Source organism: Protobothrops mucrosquamatus, unplaced genomic scaffold, assembly GCF_001527695.2.
Source record: "Protobothrops mucrosquamatus isolate PMUCROS unplaced genomic scaffold, P.Mucros_1.0 scaffold244, whole genome shotgun sequence".
NCBI lineage: Eukaryota > Metazoa > Chordata > Lepidosauria > Squamata > Viperidae > Protobothrops > Protobothrops mucrosquamatus.
This window is the reverse complement of record NW_015386594.1, coordinates 212,845-227,139: the sequence shown is the minus strand read 5'-3', so window position 1 is coordinate 227,139 and position 14,295 is coordinate 212,845. Positions and strand designations below refer to the sequence as shown.

At 38.4% G+C, this 14,295-nt stretch overlaps 1 protein-coding gene across 1 annotated transcript in view; it reads left to right on the top strand.

The window, feature by feature from the left end:
- The window catches only part of ATP9A (ATPase phospholipid transporting 9A (putative)), an 83,658-nt gene that overhangs the window by 60,781 nt on the left and 8,582 nt on the right, over positions 1-14,295 (top strand). Inside the window, exons 17-23 of the mRNA XM_015814367.1 lie at positions 396-479; positions 2,463-2,633; positions 5,885-5,983; positions 8,953-9,042; positions 9,318-9,462; positions 12,052-12,116; positions 13,088-13,243. Coding sequence (XP_015669853.1) covers positions 396-479; positions 2,463-2,633; positions 5,885-5,983; positions 8,953-9,042; positions 9,318-9,462; positions 12,052-12,116; positions 13,088-13,243 — 810 coding nt within the window. The remainder of the gene's footprint in view (positions 1-395; positions 480-2,462; positions 2,634-5,884; positions 5,984-8,952; positions 9,043-9,317; positions 9,463-12,051; positions 12,117-13,087; positions 13,244-14,295) is intronic.

Sequence of the window (14,295 nt, the reverse complement as noted above, 5' to 3'; positions counted from 1 at the left end):
TTGCTAAATCACATGAAATTCTAGTGAGGTCAACCAAGTTTTTACATTAAAAAAATCCATATCTCATTTGTGATTTCACCTTAGTTCAGCATTCTCATCAAAAATCAAATAACATTTTAGGGTGAAATAGCCAAAGTCTTGCAAGATTTTCAGGTTGGAAAGCTTGCTAATTCTTGATATAAAACTGTAATCATTATTTTGGAGGTGGCTTTTAAAACTTCAATTACAATTTTACCACCTGGTCAACAAAATTATAATATTAATTTTATGGTGCAATTCCATAATTTTGGAATTTTGAAATCTGCTCTCTGACTGAAGAGAACAGGGACAATTATTAAGGTAATATTTATTTCCAGTGGCAATTAGCTTATTAAAATGTGTATATTCCTTTATAGTGTGGTAACATGGCGAGAGAAGGATTGAGAGTTCTTGTAGTAGCAAAGAAATCCCTGTCGGAGGAGCAATATCAAGATTTTGAGGTAAGCAAATTAAACATGAAATAAAGTTGTTTACAGTTAACCTATTTAAAAAAGGTTAACATGAATATCTCATTTACCGCTGAAATAAGCAGGGAAGTGCTTTTTAAATAGGTTAAACTGTAAACTATTGTATTTGTTGTTCCCTTTTCTTGGCAAAGATGGAATTGGCCATCATCCATCATGCATTGGCAACTTCCTGAAACTTTTGGAAAATGGATGAGTGAATTGGTTGGATAGAATATATACCACTTATCTTATCTTATTATTTTTATTGGATGTCTGTTTTACGATTCCAATCCCATAAACTGTTTCTTATCTTGGAAAATGTAAGTAAGCTTTTCTATATTTGATGCCCTCCAGAACTGAGGCTTTATCTCCCATAATTCCCCTACCAAAATAGCCATTGCCAAGAATTCTGGGAGAAAGTTCATCTACATGGAAGGCATCAAGGATAGAATAGCTAAGATAGTTTACATTGACACAATATGCTTAATTTGGTTACTAAATTAAGCTATATTCTAAGTACACATGATATGTATAAACTAATCCAGTGGTCTGGATTTGCACTACACACTAAACCACCAAAATACTTAAGCAAAGTTAATAGTCAATCTAGGCATGCTGTGCAAATGCAGCCCCTAAATCTTAAACTGGTCTGGTTAAGTGAGCTGTACAAAATACTTCTATAACACATATATCAAGGATATAGGCCAAACAGGAGGCATGAATGTTTCATAAGAAGATTAAATGATATTTACTCATGTAGTGTGGCTGTATCACTGTTATCCTTTTCATCTTTTCTACTACCTTTTCCTATTGGTATCTTATGATTATTTTACTTTGTTGTTTGTATGTAAACTGAGAGTTTATGCACTGGAGTCAAATTTCTTGTGTGTCCAATCACACTTGGCCAATAAAGAATTCTATTCTACTCTACTCTACTCTACTCTACTCTACTCTACTCTACTCTACTCTACTCTACTCTACTCTACTCTACTCTACTCTACTCCATCCCATCCCATCCCATCCCATCCCAATCTAGATTATCGGTCCAAGCTGGCATGTCAAGGGGAAAGGACGGAGGGCAGCTGGTTGGGAAAGGATATATTGTATTGTCTTCTGCTCCACCACCTTTGATGATACTATATTATTTATTCCAGGATGTTGAAGGACAAAGGCTAACATAAAAATGACTTATGACATGAGGGTTGCTCATGGATGTGCTCCTAGTGTATCAGTGCCAGCCAGCTGGCAACTTAAGGGCCACATCAAACTTGTGGATGGCAGCCAGTTGACTCACCAGTCTGCCATGTTCTTCTCACTGATAAAGATTCTTGTAATGTGGGCCAGTCTCTTCCCATCTGGCTTTAGGAGGGAGGGGAATATATATATATAGACACATACAAAAGTTACCCAACCCATATGTTTCCTGCTCTTTTCCTCCTCTTCCCTACCCTATAAATGTGTTGGCAATTACAAGTGAAGGAATATATTTGCTTCCACACCTAGTTTTTTTAAAAAATAGTAATTGCCCAGTTTTTTTTAAATGAGGCAGATACTTTTTCCCCAGCTGGAGCTGCATTTTATTTCATCTTCTCTGCCTCCTCTGAGCCACCAGGGGGCATGGTGGGATACAGTGACATTTTGGTAGGGAAATGATCCAAAATTTTGATGTGTTTGTAGGCATGCTTTATTTTGTTTAGTTTTGTTGGACACTTGAAGAAACACAAGAAGATAGATCCTTAAGCCCTGTGAAGGCTTAATGCACCTTATTTTTTTACATTTGGGGGGTTAAAAATGGAGACTAAAAATTATGCTGCTGAATTTTAGCTTTTTGCTGCCAAAACCGAGTAGCGCAATCTGGCTGCTTTAAAAATAGAGGTGGGAGGCATTGCTGCTGTCTCTTGGGGAAATTTGGCCTGCTTTTCCTTACTCATGAATGAACAAGTAGTAACGGGGGGCGTCTCTTGCGATCTTCCTTAGGCCCGCTACGTCCAAGCAAAATTAAGTGTCCACGATCGTTCCCTGAAGGTAGCCACCGTGATTGAGAGTCTGGAGATGGAGATGGAGCTGCTCTGTCTGACTGGAGTAGAAGATCAATTACAGGTGGATGTCAGACCGACTTTGGAAACTCTGAAAAATGCTGGCATTAAGGTATGATTGAAACCAAAAGTGTAAGATTTACTGTTTTTCCCCCAATCTGAGAGGATATGGATGAATAAACATGAGAGAACTATAATGAGAGGGAGAATGTGGCATTTCATATCATTAGAGGCACTTTAATAATGCTGTCAGTATATAAAGCACTACAGGTAGTACTTGACTTACGACCAGTCACTTAGCAATCATTTGATGTTACGACAGATCCCCAAAAAGGTACTTACTAACTGGATTCAAAGTTCTGACAGCATCCCCCACCATGGTGGTCACATGCAGTATTTTGGGCACTAAGAAACTGGCCTGCATTTTCAGCTGTTTAGAGCATCCCCTAGTCACATGATCACAATTTACTATTTTATCAGAAACCAGCATTTATTTCCAGTTTCCAACAAAAAATGCCCATTGTAGATAATGGGCTTAACAACCATGGCATGATTTTCAACCATAATCTGATCTCAGTTATGGTTGTAAGTCAAGGACTACGTGTATCAGTTAAGTATCTACATTGTTTACAGAGTCACATTTCAGAATTCTGGTTTGATATTTCTACAGTCTTTGGTGGAAGAACAGCATTTCCCCTTCAATTAACAAAATAATTTCTCTGAGCAGAATGTTCCACTGAAATAGGAACTATATTCTATTCTGCTTGTAAGCAGCACAAAGCAGGGATTTGACAAAGATGGAATTACAAAGACTTCCCACCACTTTGGGTGCTGCTGCTTATCTGACTGAGAGTTGGAGTCCATCTACTCAGAACGTTGTGTTGGGGGGAAAAAATATGCCTTAGGAATCACACCACAGCTAGCTTTTCCCCATGTCAGGAAAGCAAATATTTCAAATCAGTTTATAACTAAGATACTTGTCTCATCCCAAGTAACATGTAGTTCAGCTGCATGCCATGATTGTCAGCATTACCAAGCAAACTGAACTATCTTGTACAAATATCTCTGTGTATATAGTATAAAGAAAGTACTGAACTGTGTTTCCTTTTAGCTAACATGAAGCCATGTGTGATATATAGAAAGCCTATCTGAAACCATGGGACTTTGGATTCCTGTCTCAAGGAATAACTTTGGAAAAAATGGCAGCATGAAGCTTATGCTTATTTTACAATTTTCCATGAAGGCAAGATCTGAATTTTTGTGAAAAATGGGAGAATGGATATAACATCCAAGATGTAGAGAAGTACCCAAGGCCATGTTTGTGCTACATAGAAATGCTTCCCAAACTCTTGGCTTTGCCTATGGAAAGTGTTCAATTTCTACCCATATCAATCATAATGCTTCCCAGTGTGAAGTCTCATATCCCATAATAGATTAGACATCTCAGGAAAAGGCACAGCTGTTTTAAAGACTTGGCATCAAGTGGTACATGAGTGCTCTTTTAAGTTGGCTGGAGAATTCTGGGAGTTGAAGTCCATACTTCAAGCAGCCAAGGTTGAAACACATTGCAGTATACTATAGAATCATCATAAGCATCAAAGATTAATTTGCAATTTACAACTGGCAATACAAAGCAAAACGTGTAGTAGAATTTATGGCAGGTTACATGATTATATACCATATCACTAGTGGCCATTCCGAAAGATGTATTTCCCAACAACAGCAACAATATCACATTGTGCAATATGCAAAGCAGGCCAATTCTGTTTGATTCCACTGACTATTAAAAAGTTTAATTAGAGACTCGCACACATATTTTGGTTGCTACGTGAAAATCTCTATGAAGTTGTCCACATGGTTACTGTCTCCTCATGATCTACAATGACTCATTATGTGGATGTGGCAATTTTCTCCATGTCACCACAGACCTTTCTGGTTGCATCTTCTACACACAAACAGCTTGTTGCACTGAGACAGCTGCCACATGGAGCAGTTCAAAGCGGCCTTTCAAGAACATCCATTACTGCATTATTGGTGCCATTTGCTTAGCTACAGCTTCCATCTCCAAAAATGGGCAAGGTTGACTCATGTTTTTGCGAAATGTATCTCTTAGATCCCAGTATGATATTAAAAGGGGTTTTTTTAACAGTTACTTAAAAATTCCATGTAATTTATTTAAAATATGTAATTGCTAAAATTGCTTTTGTCAATTGCATTTATATAAAGCTTTAAAGAATCATGGGGTTTGAAAAGACTGTTGAGACTATCATGCCTAAATCTCTGACTGAGCGCAGGATTTCAGTTATATTTTAATTAAAATCCTGTCCAGACTGGCTTGACTACACCTAATTAATGCTGAGAAATCCTTATGGATAGTATTTCACCACTTACTCCCTCTACCCTACTGGTCCCTAACCCAATGCTCTTACCTTGCAAAGTGCGGTGAGGCTCTTGAGGTAGTAGAGGCTACATACTTTTGTTATGGGACTTACTTTCAGATTTGCATCTGTCCCTAGTTTGTCCAACTCTCATATCCAGAAGACAGAGACTCTAGTTACAACCTACTCGGTATAAAGGTGCAAGTTCCTTCCATTTGTTTTCACAGTGCCTACATGTTAGATAGTTGAAAAAAAACTATGATATGCCAGGGAGGATGGGTCTCCTCCAGGTTTTCTAAAGGTCTCCCACCCAAGTGCCAAGAAAAACAGATGGATATGTCCATGAAATCACGGGAAATAATCTGTCTCTTGACTCAAGGGAGATTTTTGTATTTTTATATGGTCATTTTACTAATTTGATTGATTGATTTGTTAGATTTATATATCTTTCCTCCAGGACCCAAAGGCAGCATACTTAGTATTGCCTCTTCTATATTTTCCCCACAACAATAATTCTGTGGGATAGGTTGGTGTGAGAGAGAATCATTGACCTAAAGCCACCACCCTATGGTCACATTTTCCATAGCTGAAAATAGACAAACCTGAGTCTCCAGGATCCTAGTCTTAACCACTACGCCACACTGGCTTCTAAATATCTAAAATACAATACATATATTAACTTTCCTACAAGCTAAACATTTATTAACTGCCTTTTTATTATTTACCATTATTTATTTGCTACGTTTAATGCAACCTGGTTTCCTTTCAGAGTTGAATGTGGTTTAAATATGAGCTTCTTCTAATTTTATTCCCAGAACATCAGCTTTGTAAGCTGACTTGAGAAAAAGCGATCCACATAGTGAGCTCTGTGGTTGAGTGGGATCTTGAAGCTGAGTCTCCAGAGAGTCTGGTCCAAAGCAAACCATTGCATTATACTGGCTCTTTGTTTCTATTCATGTGAGGTATTGAATTTTTTTTATTCTAGGTATGGATGCTCACAGGGGATAAACTGGAAACAGCCACGTGTACTGCTAAGAATGCACATCTGGTAACCAGGTCTCAGGACATTCATATATTTAGACTGGTGAGTAATACAAATAAAACTTAATTTACTTAGCACTTGTCCACGGAGCTTTATTTTGAATCGAGGGAAATAACATCAGCTTCACTGTGCATGTAGACCACAGCCTGAGCATATGATATAAGCCTAACCTTGCTCCAAACATCACTGCATATGATGGGTTCTAGAAGCTGGAACATCAACAAGGAAAAAGACCTCTTGTTTCCTCCAGTTTCTTGCAGACTCAAATTTTATCAGGGTGCTTGGATCGCTCCTGAAATAAGTTCTTTAACAAGGCAAAATGCAGGGCAGCAATGAATTTAATGAAGAAATGAAAAATGTTAAAATGGTTAATTCCCGTTCTGATGGATTCCCCCCCCCCCAGATGTTACAGCAAGGCACTTTGGCTTATTTTCCAAACCCGCCCTTCATTCGAAACCAGTGTGAATGTTGTTTTCTTCTGCTTTGTCTTGCAAAAATAAATTATTGCTCATACTTGCTGTTCTGTAAAAGGAACTCTGCATCTCCCTGAAAATGCTTTTCTGGGAATTCTCTGCAAAATGTCAGGGCCCAAGACTTCATTGGGCAAAGCAAGAAAGGCCACTGCATTTCGGTAACACGGCTGTGCAGTAAATGTGAGATGCAGTATGATAAAGTCTTCATTCATTTAAGCTAAATTGTCTCAGGCAAAAGGACTGTACTGAGTCATTAGAGATGCAGATCTTTATGGATGCAAAGCCTGTCTTTGCTTTCATTTCTGAACCATATGATGTGTTCTTCCTCATGCTACTAGCTTTAGCTTTTTTAATACAGTGATATTAAATTTCTTAAAGAGCACTAGAAATTACTGATCTTTGTCTTCCAGAGTTCTTTCAATAAACCCTCTCTTAAAATTGCCACAGGTTCATGGTGTTGACCCAGGATGGAGCAATCTCTTGACAAAGTGTGATCATGGCTTTAAGAATAAAAAGAGTGGGCTATGTAGAAGCATCCCTTGATTCTGATTATTCCATTCAAAAACCAGATCTGGTGATTTTTGCTGTAGAGATATGTGTACACAGACCCCAAACAAGCAAGAAGCAAGGTTGTTTTGGATCTGCTGTGCATATATAACCTCTGCTTGATGCAGGTATACCACGGATACTTCTGCCAAATTTGAAATGTCCTTGTCTTCTTTGGATCTGAATACTTCATACTTCTGTTAGCAAGTAAGAATGCACTGATTATGTCAGAAAAATGTTTAGGTGAGAGTGGTGTAATATTCATAACCCAAATCTCTTCCTAGCATTATATGTCCTTTTCCCCCAAACTGATCGGTGCTTTCTTTTTTGAGCCACTATTCATTCTTGTATTTTCTGGATAAGATCCATACTAATGGAAGTTTGTAGGCATTCAAAATTTGCAACACTTGAGTCACTTGTTGCTGCCTACAATCCTTGGATCAAATTGCTCCTCTGTGGCCTTTCACTGTGCAATGATCCTAATGAACGCCTTGGTTTTCTGAGGAACTTCAGGAAACAAAATGCCAGAAAAATGCCTAAAGTGCTTTTGGAAGAAGACAAAGGATGAATCTAATTGAGAATGAATAAGAGCCTAGGGATTACATTCTGGTGATAAGAACAGTGAAATGTAATTATTTCTCCAGCTTTATCATATCCTTAAATAGCTGCCCAGTGAGCCTTTTTACTGTGACTCATTCCTTGCTGAGAACGAGCAAAATGCAGGATTTGTGTGCAGCCACCCTGGTTCTACTTGATCTCCAGCAGGTTTTAGTATCATCAACCTGGTATCCTGCGGGTATTAGGAATGGGGGTCAGAGTACTCTGATGGGTATCTTCCTTTCTCTGTGGTTGGCTTCAGTCAGTGCTGAAACTTGGGAGGGAATTTGGGCAATTGCCCTTTCTACATGAAGCCACTGGATGGAATACAGTTTGGAATACAGTATCAAGCAATATACTAATTATACCCAGTTATACATCTCACACTTCTCAAAGTCTTGTCCTGGTATCTGCAGGCTGTGTGAATCTGAATGGAACAGGCTTAGGCTCAATCCTGACAAGATTGGGTGGTTGTGGTAATTCCCCCCCCCAAAAAAATCTGGAATGCTTCCATCCATATCTGATCTTGAATGGGATTGCACTACCCCTTCCAGGATTAGTGCATAATTTGGAGATCTTTTTGGATTCACAGCTTTGGCTTGAATATCAGCTGTGGTGAGAGAGACTTTCCGCACAAATTAATTTAATATGTCAGTTGTGCTCAAGGTTGAAGGTCCTTAAGACAGTCAATCATACTTTGGTCACCTTATGTTTGAACAACTTCAGTGCACCCTTGAAGATCACTTGAAATGTAGTGCATGGGCAGTTATGAGCATGCTGTGATACGTTCAAGTAATGCTTCTGCATCATAAGCTGCAATAGGTGCAATTTAAGGTCCTAGATATTACTTATAAAGCCCTTCATGGAATAGGTCTTGGTTATCGGAGTGGCAGTCTATTTTCTACCTGTCTCATGCATTCTGATCTAGGTTAGAATCCCCCAGATCCTATGGGTTATGGGGTGGGAACCAAGCACCTTTTTGTCATGGTGCCTGCTCTCTGAAACACCATCTCTCTCACACACACACACACCAAGGTTTACATATATGTTCGTGGCTCCACTTAACAAATTTTTAAAACCTGGCTCTTCCCAAGGCCATGACTTAGAGTGAATGATGGCTCCTTGTAATGGCTTGTTAGAGTCTCCTAACCTTAACCTTTTTTATTTTGAGGTTAAGTATATTCTTATTTTTATTGTCTTATTTTCTCACCTATTCAGAATTATGACAGATTGGGGCAGCCTACATATGTATTAAATAAATAAATAAGTCCTGCAAGTTCAACAGTGGCAGGGCTTGGATCAGGACACCATACCTGCCATCTGGCACATTTGACACCCATGTGACATACGATGAATTCTCTACTGACATTAAGCTACCTGTTCTCTCCTGTCCAGGTAACCAACCGTGGAGAAGCACATTTGGAGCTAAATGCCTTCCGCCGCAAGCACGACTGTGCCCTGGTGATTTCTGGGGATTCCTTGGAGGTGAGAGGTGGACTAATTTCTGGGGATTCCTTGGAGGTGAGAGGTGAGAGGAGTGCCAGCTTTGGCCAGAAAGGCCTTGGCATAAATTCCTCTAGTGAAGTATGTCTCAATCTTGACAACTTTAAAAAGTTGTCCCAGAATTCTTAACTTTATCTTAAAGTTGCCAAAGTTGAGAAACCCTGATCTGGAACATCAAGCTCTTACAAGGGACAGGGGTTGGTAAAAGAAAGAATCTCTGCATCCTATTTACCTCTTTTGCTTCTTTCATGGAATAGGTGTGCTTGAAATACTATGAGTATGAGTTCATGGAACTGGCTTGCCAATGTCCGGCAGTCATCTGCTGTAGATGTGCCCCAACACAAAAAGCTCAGATTGTACGCTTACTCAAGGAGAGAACTGGGAAGCTGACCTGTGCAGTAGGTAGGTGTTAATCCTCACACAGGTGACAACAAGGAAGCAAAGATTACACATGCTTCAGTATCTTTGAGGCTATTCTTGGGGTATCTATATATTATTGTTAATTATGTTCTTCAAGAGGAATGTCCAGTTCTCATTTACAATGACCTCATTAAGGGGCCTCTTTCTTTCTAGGGCTGGGCTGAGTTGCCATTTGTAGGATAAGCTATCAATGGATTCTCCTTCAGTCTTTCAGTTGTTTCTTCTTATCTTTACTTTCCCAGCCTTCCCGCAATCTTTCATAGTAGGGATTCTCTAACTCGATTCTCTAGTTTACCATCTTTTTTGTATATTGGTTCGTCAGTGCATGAAAACAGAGGAAACACCACACACCTATGGGTTCCCCATTTCTCTGGAGTTTTTTTTAAAAAAGGTTAGAGAGTTTCTGAAGCAGCCCTCCATGAAATGAAAGGAATCACTGCCTGAAGGAAAGCAAATCCATGTATGTAGTTATGAAGCAGCACTCGTAATAAGCACGTGTAATAAATTGGCACAAAATACAGAGAGAGATGGAAAGGATCATTGAGTCTAATCTCCTGATCACTTGCAGAAGAGCAACTAAACCGCGCCATCATAATAATAGGCATTTTGGTGTTCTTGGAACAGATCATCATGGAGAAAATCTGTGTGGTTGCTAAGAGTTGACAGTGATTTGATGGCTCTTAATCAATTGAGTTTACAGGAAGCCCTCAACTTACCCCCATAGTTGAGGCCAGAATTTCCATTGGTAAAGAAGGCAGCTGTTAAGTGGGTGGTGCCTTATTTTTATGATGTTTTTCCCACAGTTGTTAAGCAAATCACTGCAGTTAAGGAAATCACATGGTCATTAAGTGAATCCAGTTTCCCCCATTGACTTTGTTTCTTGGAAGCAGGCTGGGAAAGTCACAAAATGGCTCCAGGACTCTGCAACCATTGCAAATTGCCAAGTGCTTGAATTTTGAGTATGTGACTGTGAGGATGCTGCAATGGTCGTAAGTGCGAGGACCAGTTTTAAAGCACATTTTTTCAGTGCCGTTGCAACTTTGAATAGTTATTAAACAAATGGGTGTAATTTGAGTGCTACTTGCATTAAGAAGACTTGCCATTCTTTGCAACAAGGCATTATCGTTGTGCTAAATCTCCAGAGTTCTGGTTCCCAGAGAGATGAAGTAACTCTTTGTCATCCTATATTAGGTAGCAGAGTGTTTGAGGGGCATAAATCCAGCAGTATTGTTGGCTCTTGTTGTTAATTGTGCTTTTTGTTCTCATAGATTTAAATTTAAATAGGTTCCAGTCAAGATAAAAGCTACAGTTCTTCCTAAATTTATTCTTAATGAAAGAAAATCACATTTTAAATTCAGTCCCTTATTACATACATACAAAAGTTTTCTTAAGGGGATTTTCACTTGGAAATTGTAGTTCAGACTTAAGTGGTTATCAAATAGTAAAAACTGCAGCTCTAGCTCCTTCCCCCAGAATCTGTGGGTTTGAATTTTAGCAGCCATGTTTTACTATCTCTGATTTTCTTGAAAACAGGCACTGTGAAAAGTGTTCTGCTGTTTTATTTAGTTATTCCACTTGCTTACTTCACACCTCATGATCCTGAGAAAAAACATAGCGTAGTTAAATGTGAAAACAGACAGTGAAACCTATATTGAATGACCTGGAATAATTGTCCAAAGAATCGCTAAACTGCTAGTGATTCAATTAGAATATCCAGCCTGCTGTTCTTTTCATTTTATGTTGCATGTATAATGAAGCTCTGGAATCCATTATTGTAACCATCCAAAAGGATGTCATTGCCAGCTAGGAACTCTAAAGCTAAAATGATTTGTCTCTTTATGGTTAGCTATAGCAGACCAAGTAAAACCTAAGCAGATCCAGCCTTGGCTAGCAAGGGGAACTGGAACTGGCTTTCAACCATAAAGAAAACGGCAAAAATGGGATATTCTTATGATTCAGTGCTTCCACCATTTGCCCTGTGTGGCTTCCAGATAACTTGTGAACTTAAGCCAGATGTGTTTAGGATGTATCCACCTCATCCCGTGGGGGAAATTTAGTTTTTCTTTGTCTCTCTGAGGGTGTTGTTTTAATTTCACCTGCTAGTTGAAAATCATTAGCTTGTGGTAATGAGCTGTTTCATTCAGATGCATCCAGGTAAACTTGTACAGTATGTTCATACACTCAACTTGATTCTATGCCCATCACTTGGGCTTGCCTCTAAGGTTGTACAAAAGTATCCTGGAAGCATTCCCATGTTGGAACTGTCGCTTTGCAGCAACACAATGTACTTTATGCCCAATTAGACTGAAAGTATTGGTTTTAATACCAGGAGTAGTTCCAAACAGAGTCTTATTTTACAACTGTCTTACATACATTTACACTGTTGACTCAGGAACAGTGTTCCACTTATAATTCCCCATGTTTCTTACCATGGCTTCTGTTTTCTTTTTACCTTGATAAGTCCTTTAAAATGGAAACATACTGTGGAATAAAATACGGATCGGACTTTGATCGCTAACATTCTAAGCCACTCAAAATTTTCCTGAATTGCCTTGTTATTTTCTGTTACAGGTGATGGAGGAAATGATGTCAGTATGATTCAGGAGGCAGACTGTGGTGTTGGTGTTGAAGGGAAGGTAAGTCAAAGCATGATGTTTCGTTTGAATGCCACAGTCATAATGATAGGGGTTTCAGGAGAGAGGGGGGAATGCACTTTAGTTCAATGGATAATTTCACAATCAGATTATCATCTGATTTACGGAAGCTCTCTGGACAAATAGTTTCTTTATTCATCAAAGACCCCTCCTCCTTTGACCATAGTTGCTTATTCCCATTTTGAGATGAGAAAACCATAAAAATGTAAGTATAATCCTTAAAATAGACATGACGCAGTGGAAAAGTAAAAAAAAAAAAAAATAATTCTGAGCCCACAGATGTGATTTGGTCCCACTCACAGTTTTGGCCGGTGTTAAGCTTTTAGGCTTTTGGCCCCAATTTAAGACATATGCTTTTGATTAAACTGTCGTCCTGCACCTTTCTGGCCTGATTTTATTCCCTAACTGAAGAGTCTGGGGCATTATTTTTCCCTCTTATCCAAAAGAATTATGAAATGATCTTGAGATAGTCGTGACATCCTTAACATCCAAGTGAGAGCTGCGATGATATCACATGGGTCATAATATCAAACCGGTTTCACTTAATGCCCATTAAGTGATTCACTTAACCACAATGATTCACTTAAGAACCATGACAAAAAAAAGGTCCTAAAACCGGGCACAGCTCACGTAACCACTGTCTTGCTTAGCAACAGAAATTCTGCTCCCCATTGTGGTCAATAAATAGAAGTAGAAAACCGAAAACGATTTTGCAAACGCCTCAGATTTTCTAAGGCTACGTTCTGCATGGGATTGCATGGCAGTAATAAACTCTACTAAACATACCATGTTCACTGCTGTCAGATGCCTGATTGGAACGATCTTATGGGCTGATAAAAGGAGAACAAGCTACTGTATACAACAAGAATGGTGCCTGCTCTTGTGGCAGGAGAATTCTGGTTTTTGTTCTAACAGTGAAAGGTCTTAATATTTTTGTTTCACGGTATTCCTAGGAAGGAAAACAAGCTTCTCTTGCAGCAGATTTCTCCATCACTCAGTTTAAGCACCTGGGCCGATTACTGATGGTGCACGGAAGAAACAGCTACAAAAGATCTGCTGCTCTCAGCCAGTTTGTGATCCACAGAAGTTTATGCATCAGTACCATGCAGGTCAGTGATGTTCCTGTACCGTTTTTAGTGTCCTCTGATCCTTTTGACTCCAAACAAGATCAGGGTGTGAATTTAAAAAACAAAACAAAAAGCCCACACAAGATTTTTACTTCACTCTGTCTAAGTGGCAAGAGAAAATAGGAGTAATCAATTAAACAAGAACTGCTTGGTCATTAAGTTCCTACTTTCTCACAGTCAGTTGATATGGTTTCTCTTCCGTGTGTGGAAGCAGATAGTAGTTTTTCAGTGACTTAAGCTACCACTTAGCTTTTCATTTTATATCTTTTATATGTAGGTTATTTGCATCACTTATACTCTTAATATAACAATTTTATTACATTTTAAAATAATAAGAACTAATAAGAAGGAGAATAGAATAAAAAATATAGGAAGAAGCAAAAATACAAAAAAAAGAGAGAAAGAATAATTTCTGACTTGTTTTAAAGCAGATACAAATAAAAAATAATTCAACTCTTGCTTTATGGTTCCATTGTTTATAATCTATGAACATTAATAGTCCCCATATATCATAACCTCTATATCATAATTTCATCTTTACTGTTTGTGCAAAAAGTCTAAAAGGAGATTCCAATTAGCATTAAAGTTAGTCAATGCCTTTTCTCTAATCAGAGCCTCAGTTTCAATATTTCAGCAACAGCTTTACCAACCATTCTTCCATTGTAGATGATGTTAAAGTGAAATAAAGTTATTATTCTATTCCATTCTAACTCTTCCCACTATTGGGGATATAAAGTCTTAGGAAAAAAATGCCATGCAGTTTTTACAAATTTTTATCCATAAAATGTTTAGCAGAAATATCTCTAGTCTTGACTGTATACTGACCTTCAAAAAATTTTGAATTATTGAGTAGGCATTATATCTTTTGGAACCCATATTTTTAAAATCCCTCTTTCATTAGGATTTAATTTGCCATGAACAATTTTCTAAATTGCCAAATCTTTGTGGGTAGAGAAGCCACCTGTGGTCTCTTCTCATTCCTGAGTCTTGAGTGTTTATCTTCACTACTTGCCTTATTTGACAAATGATGGAGC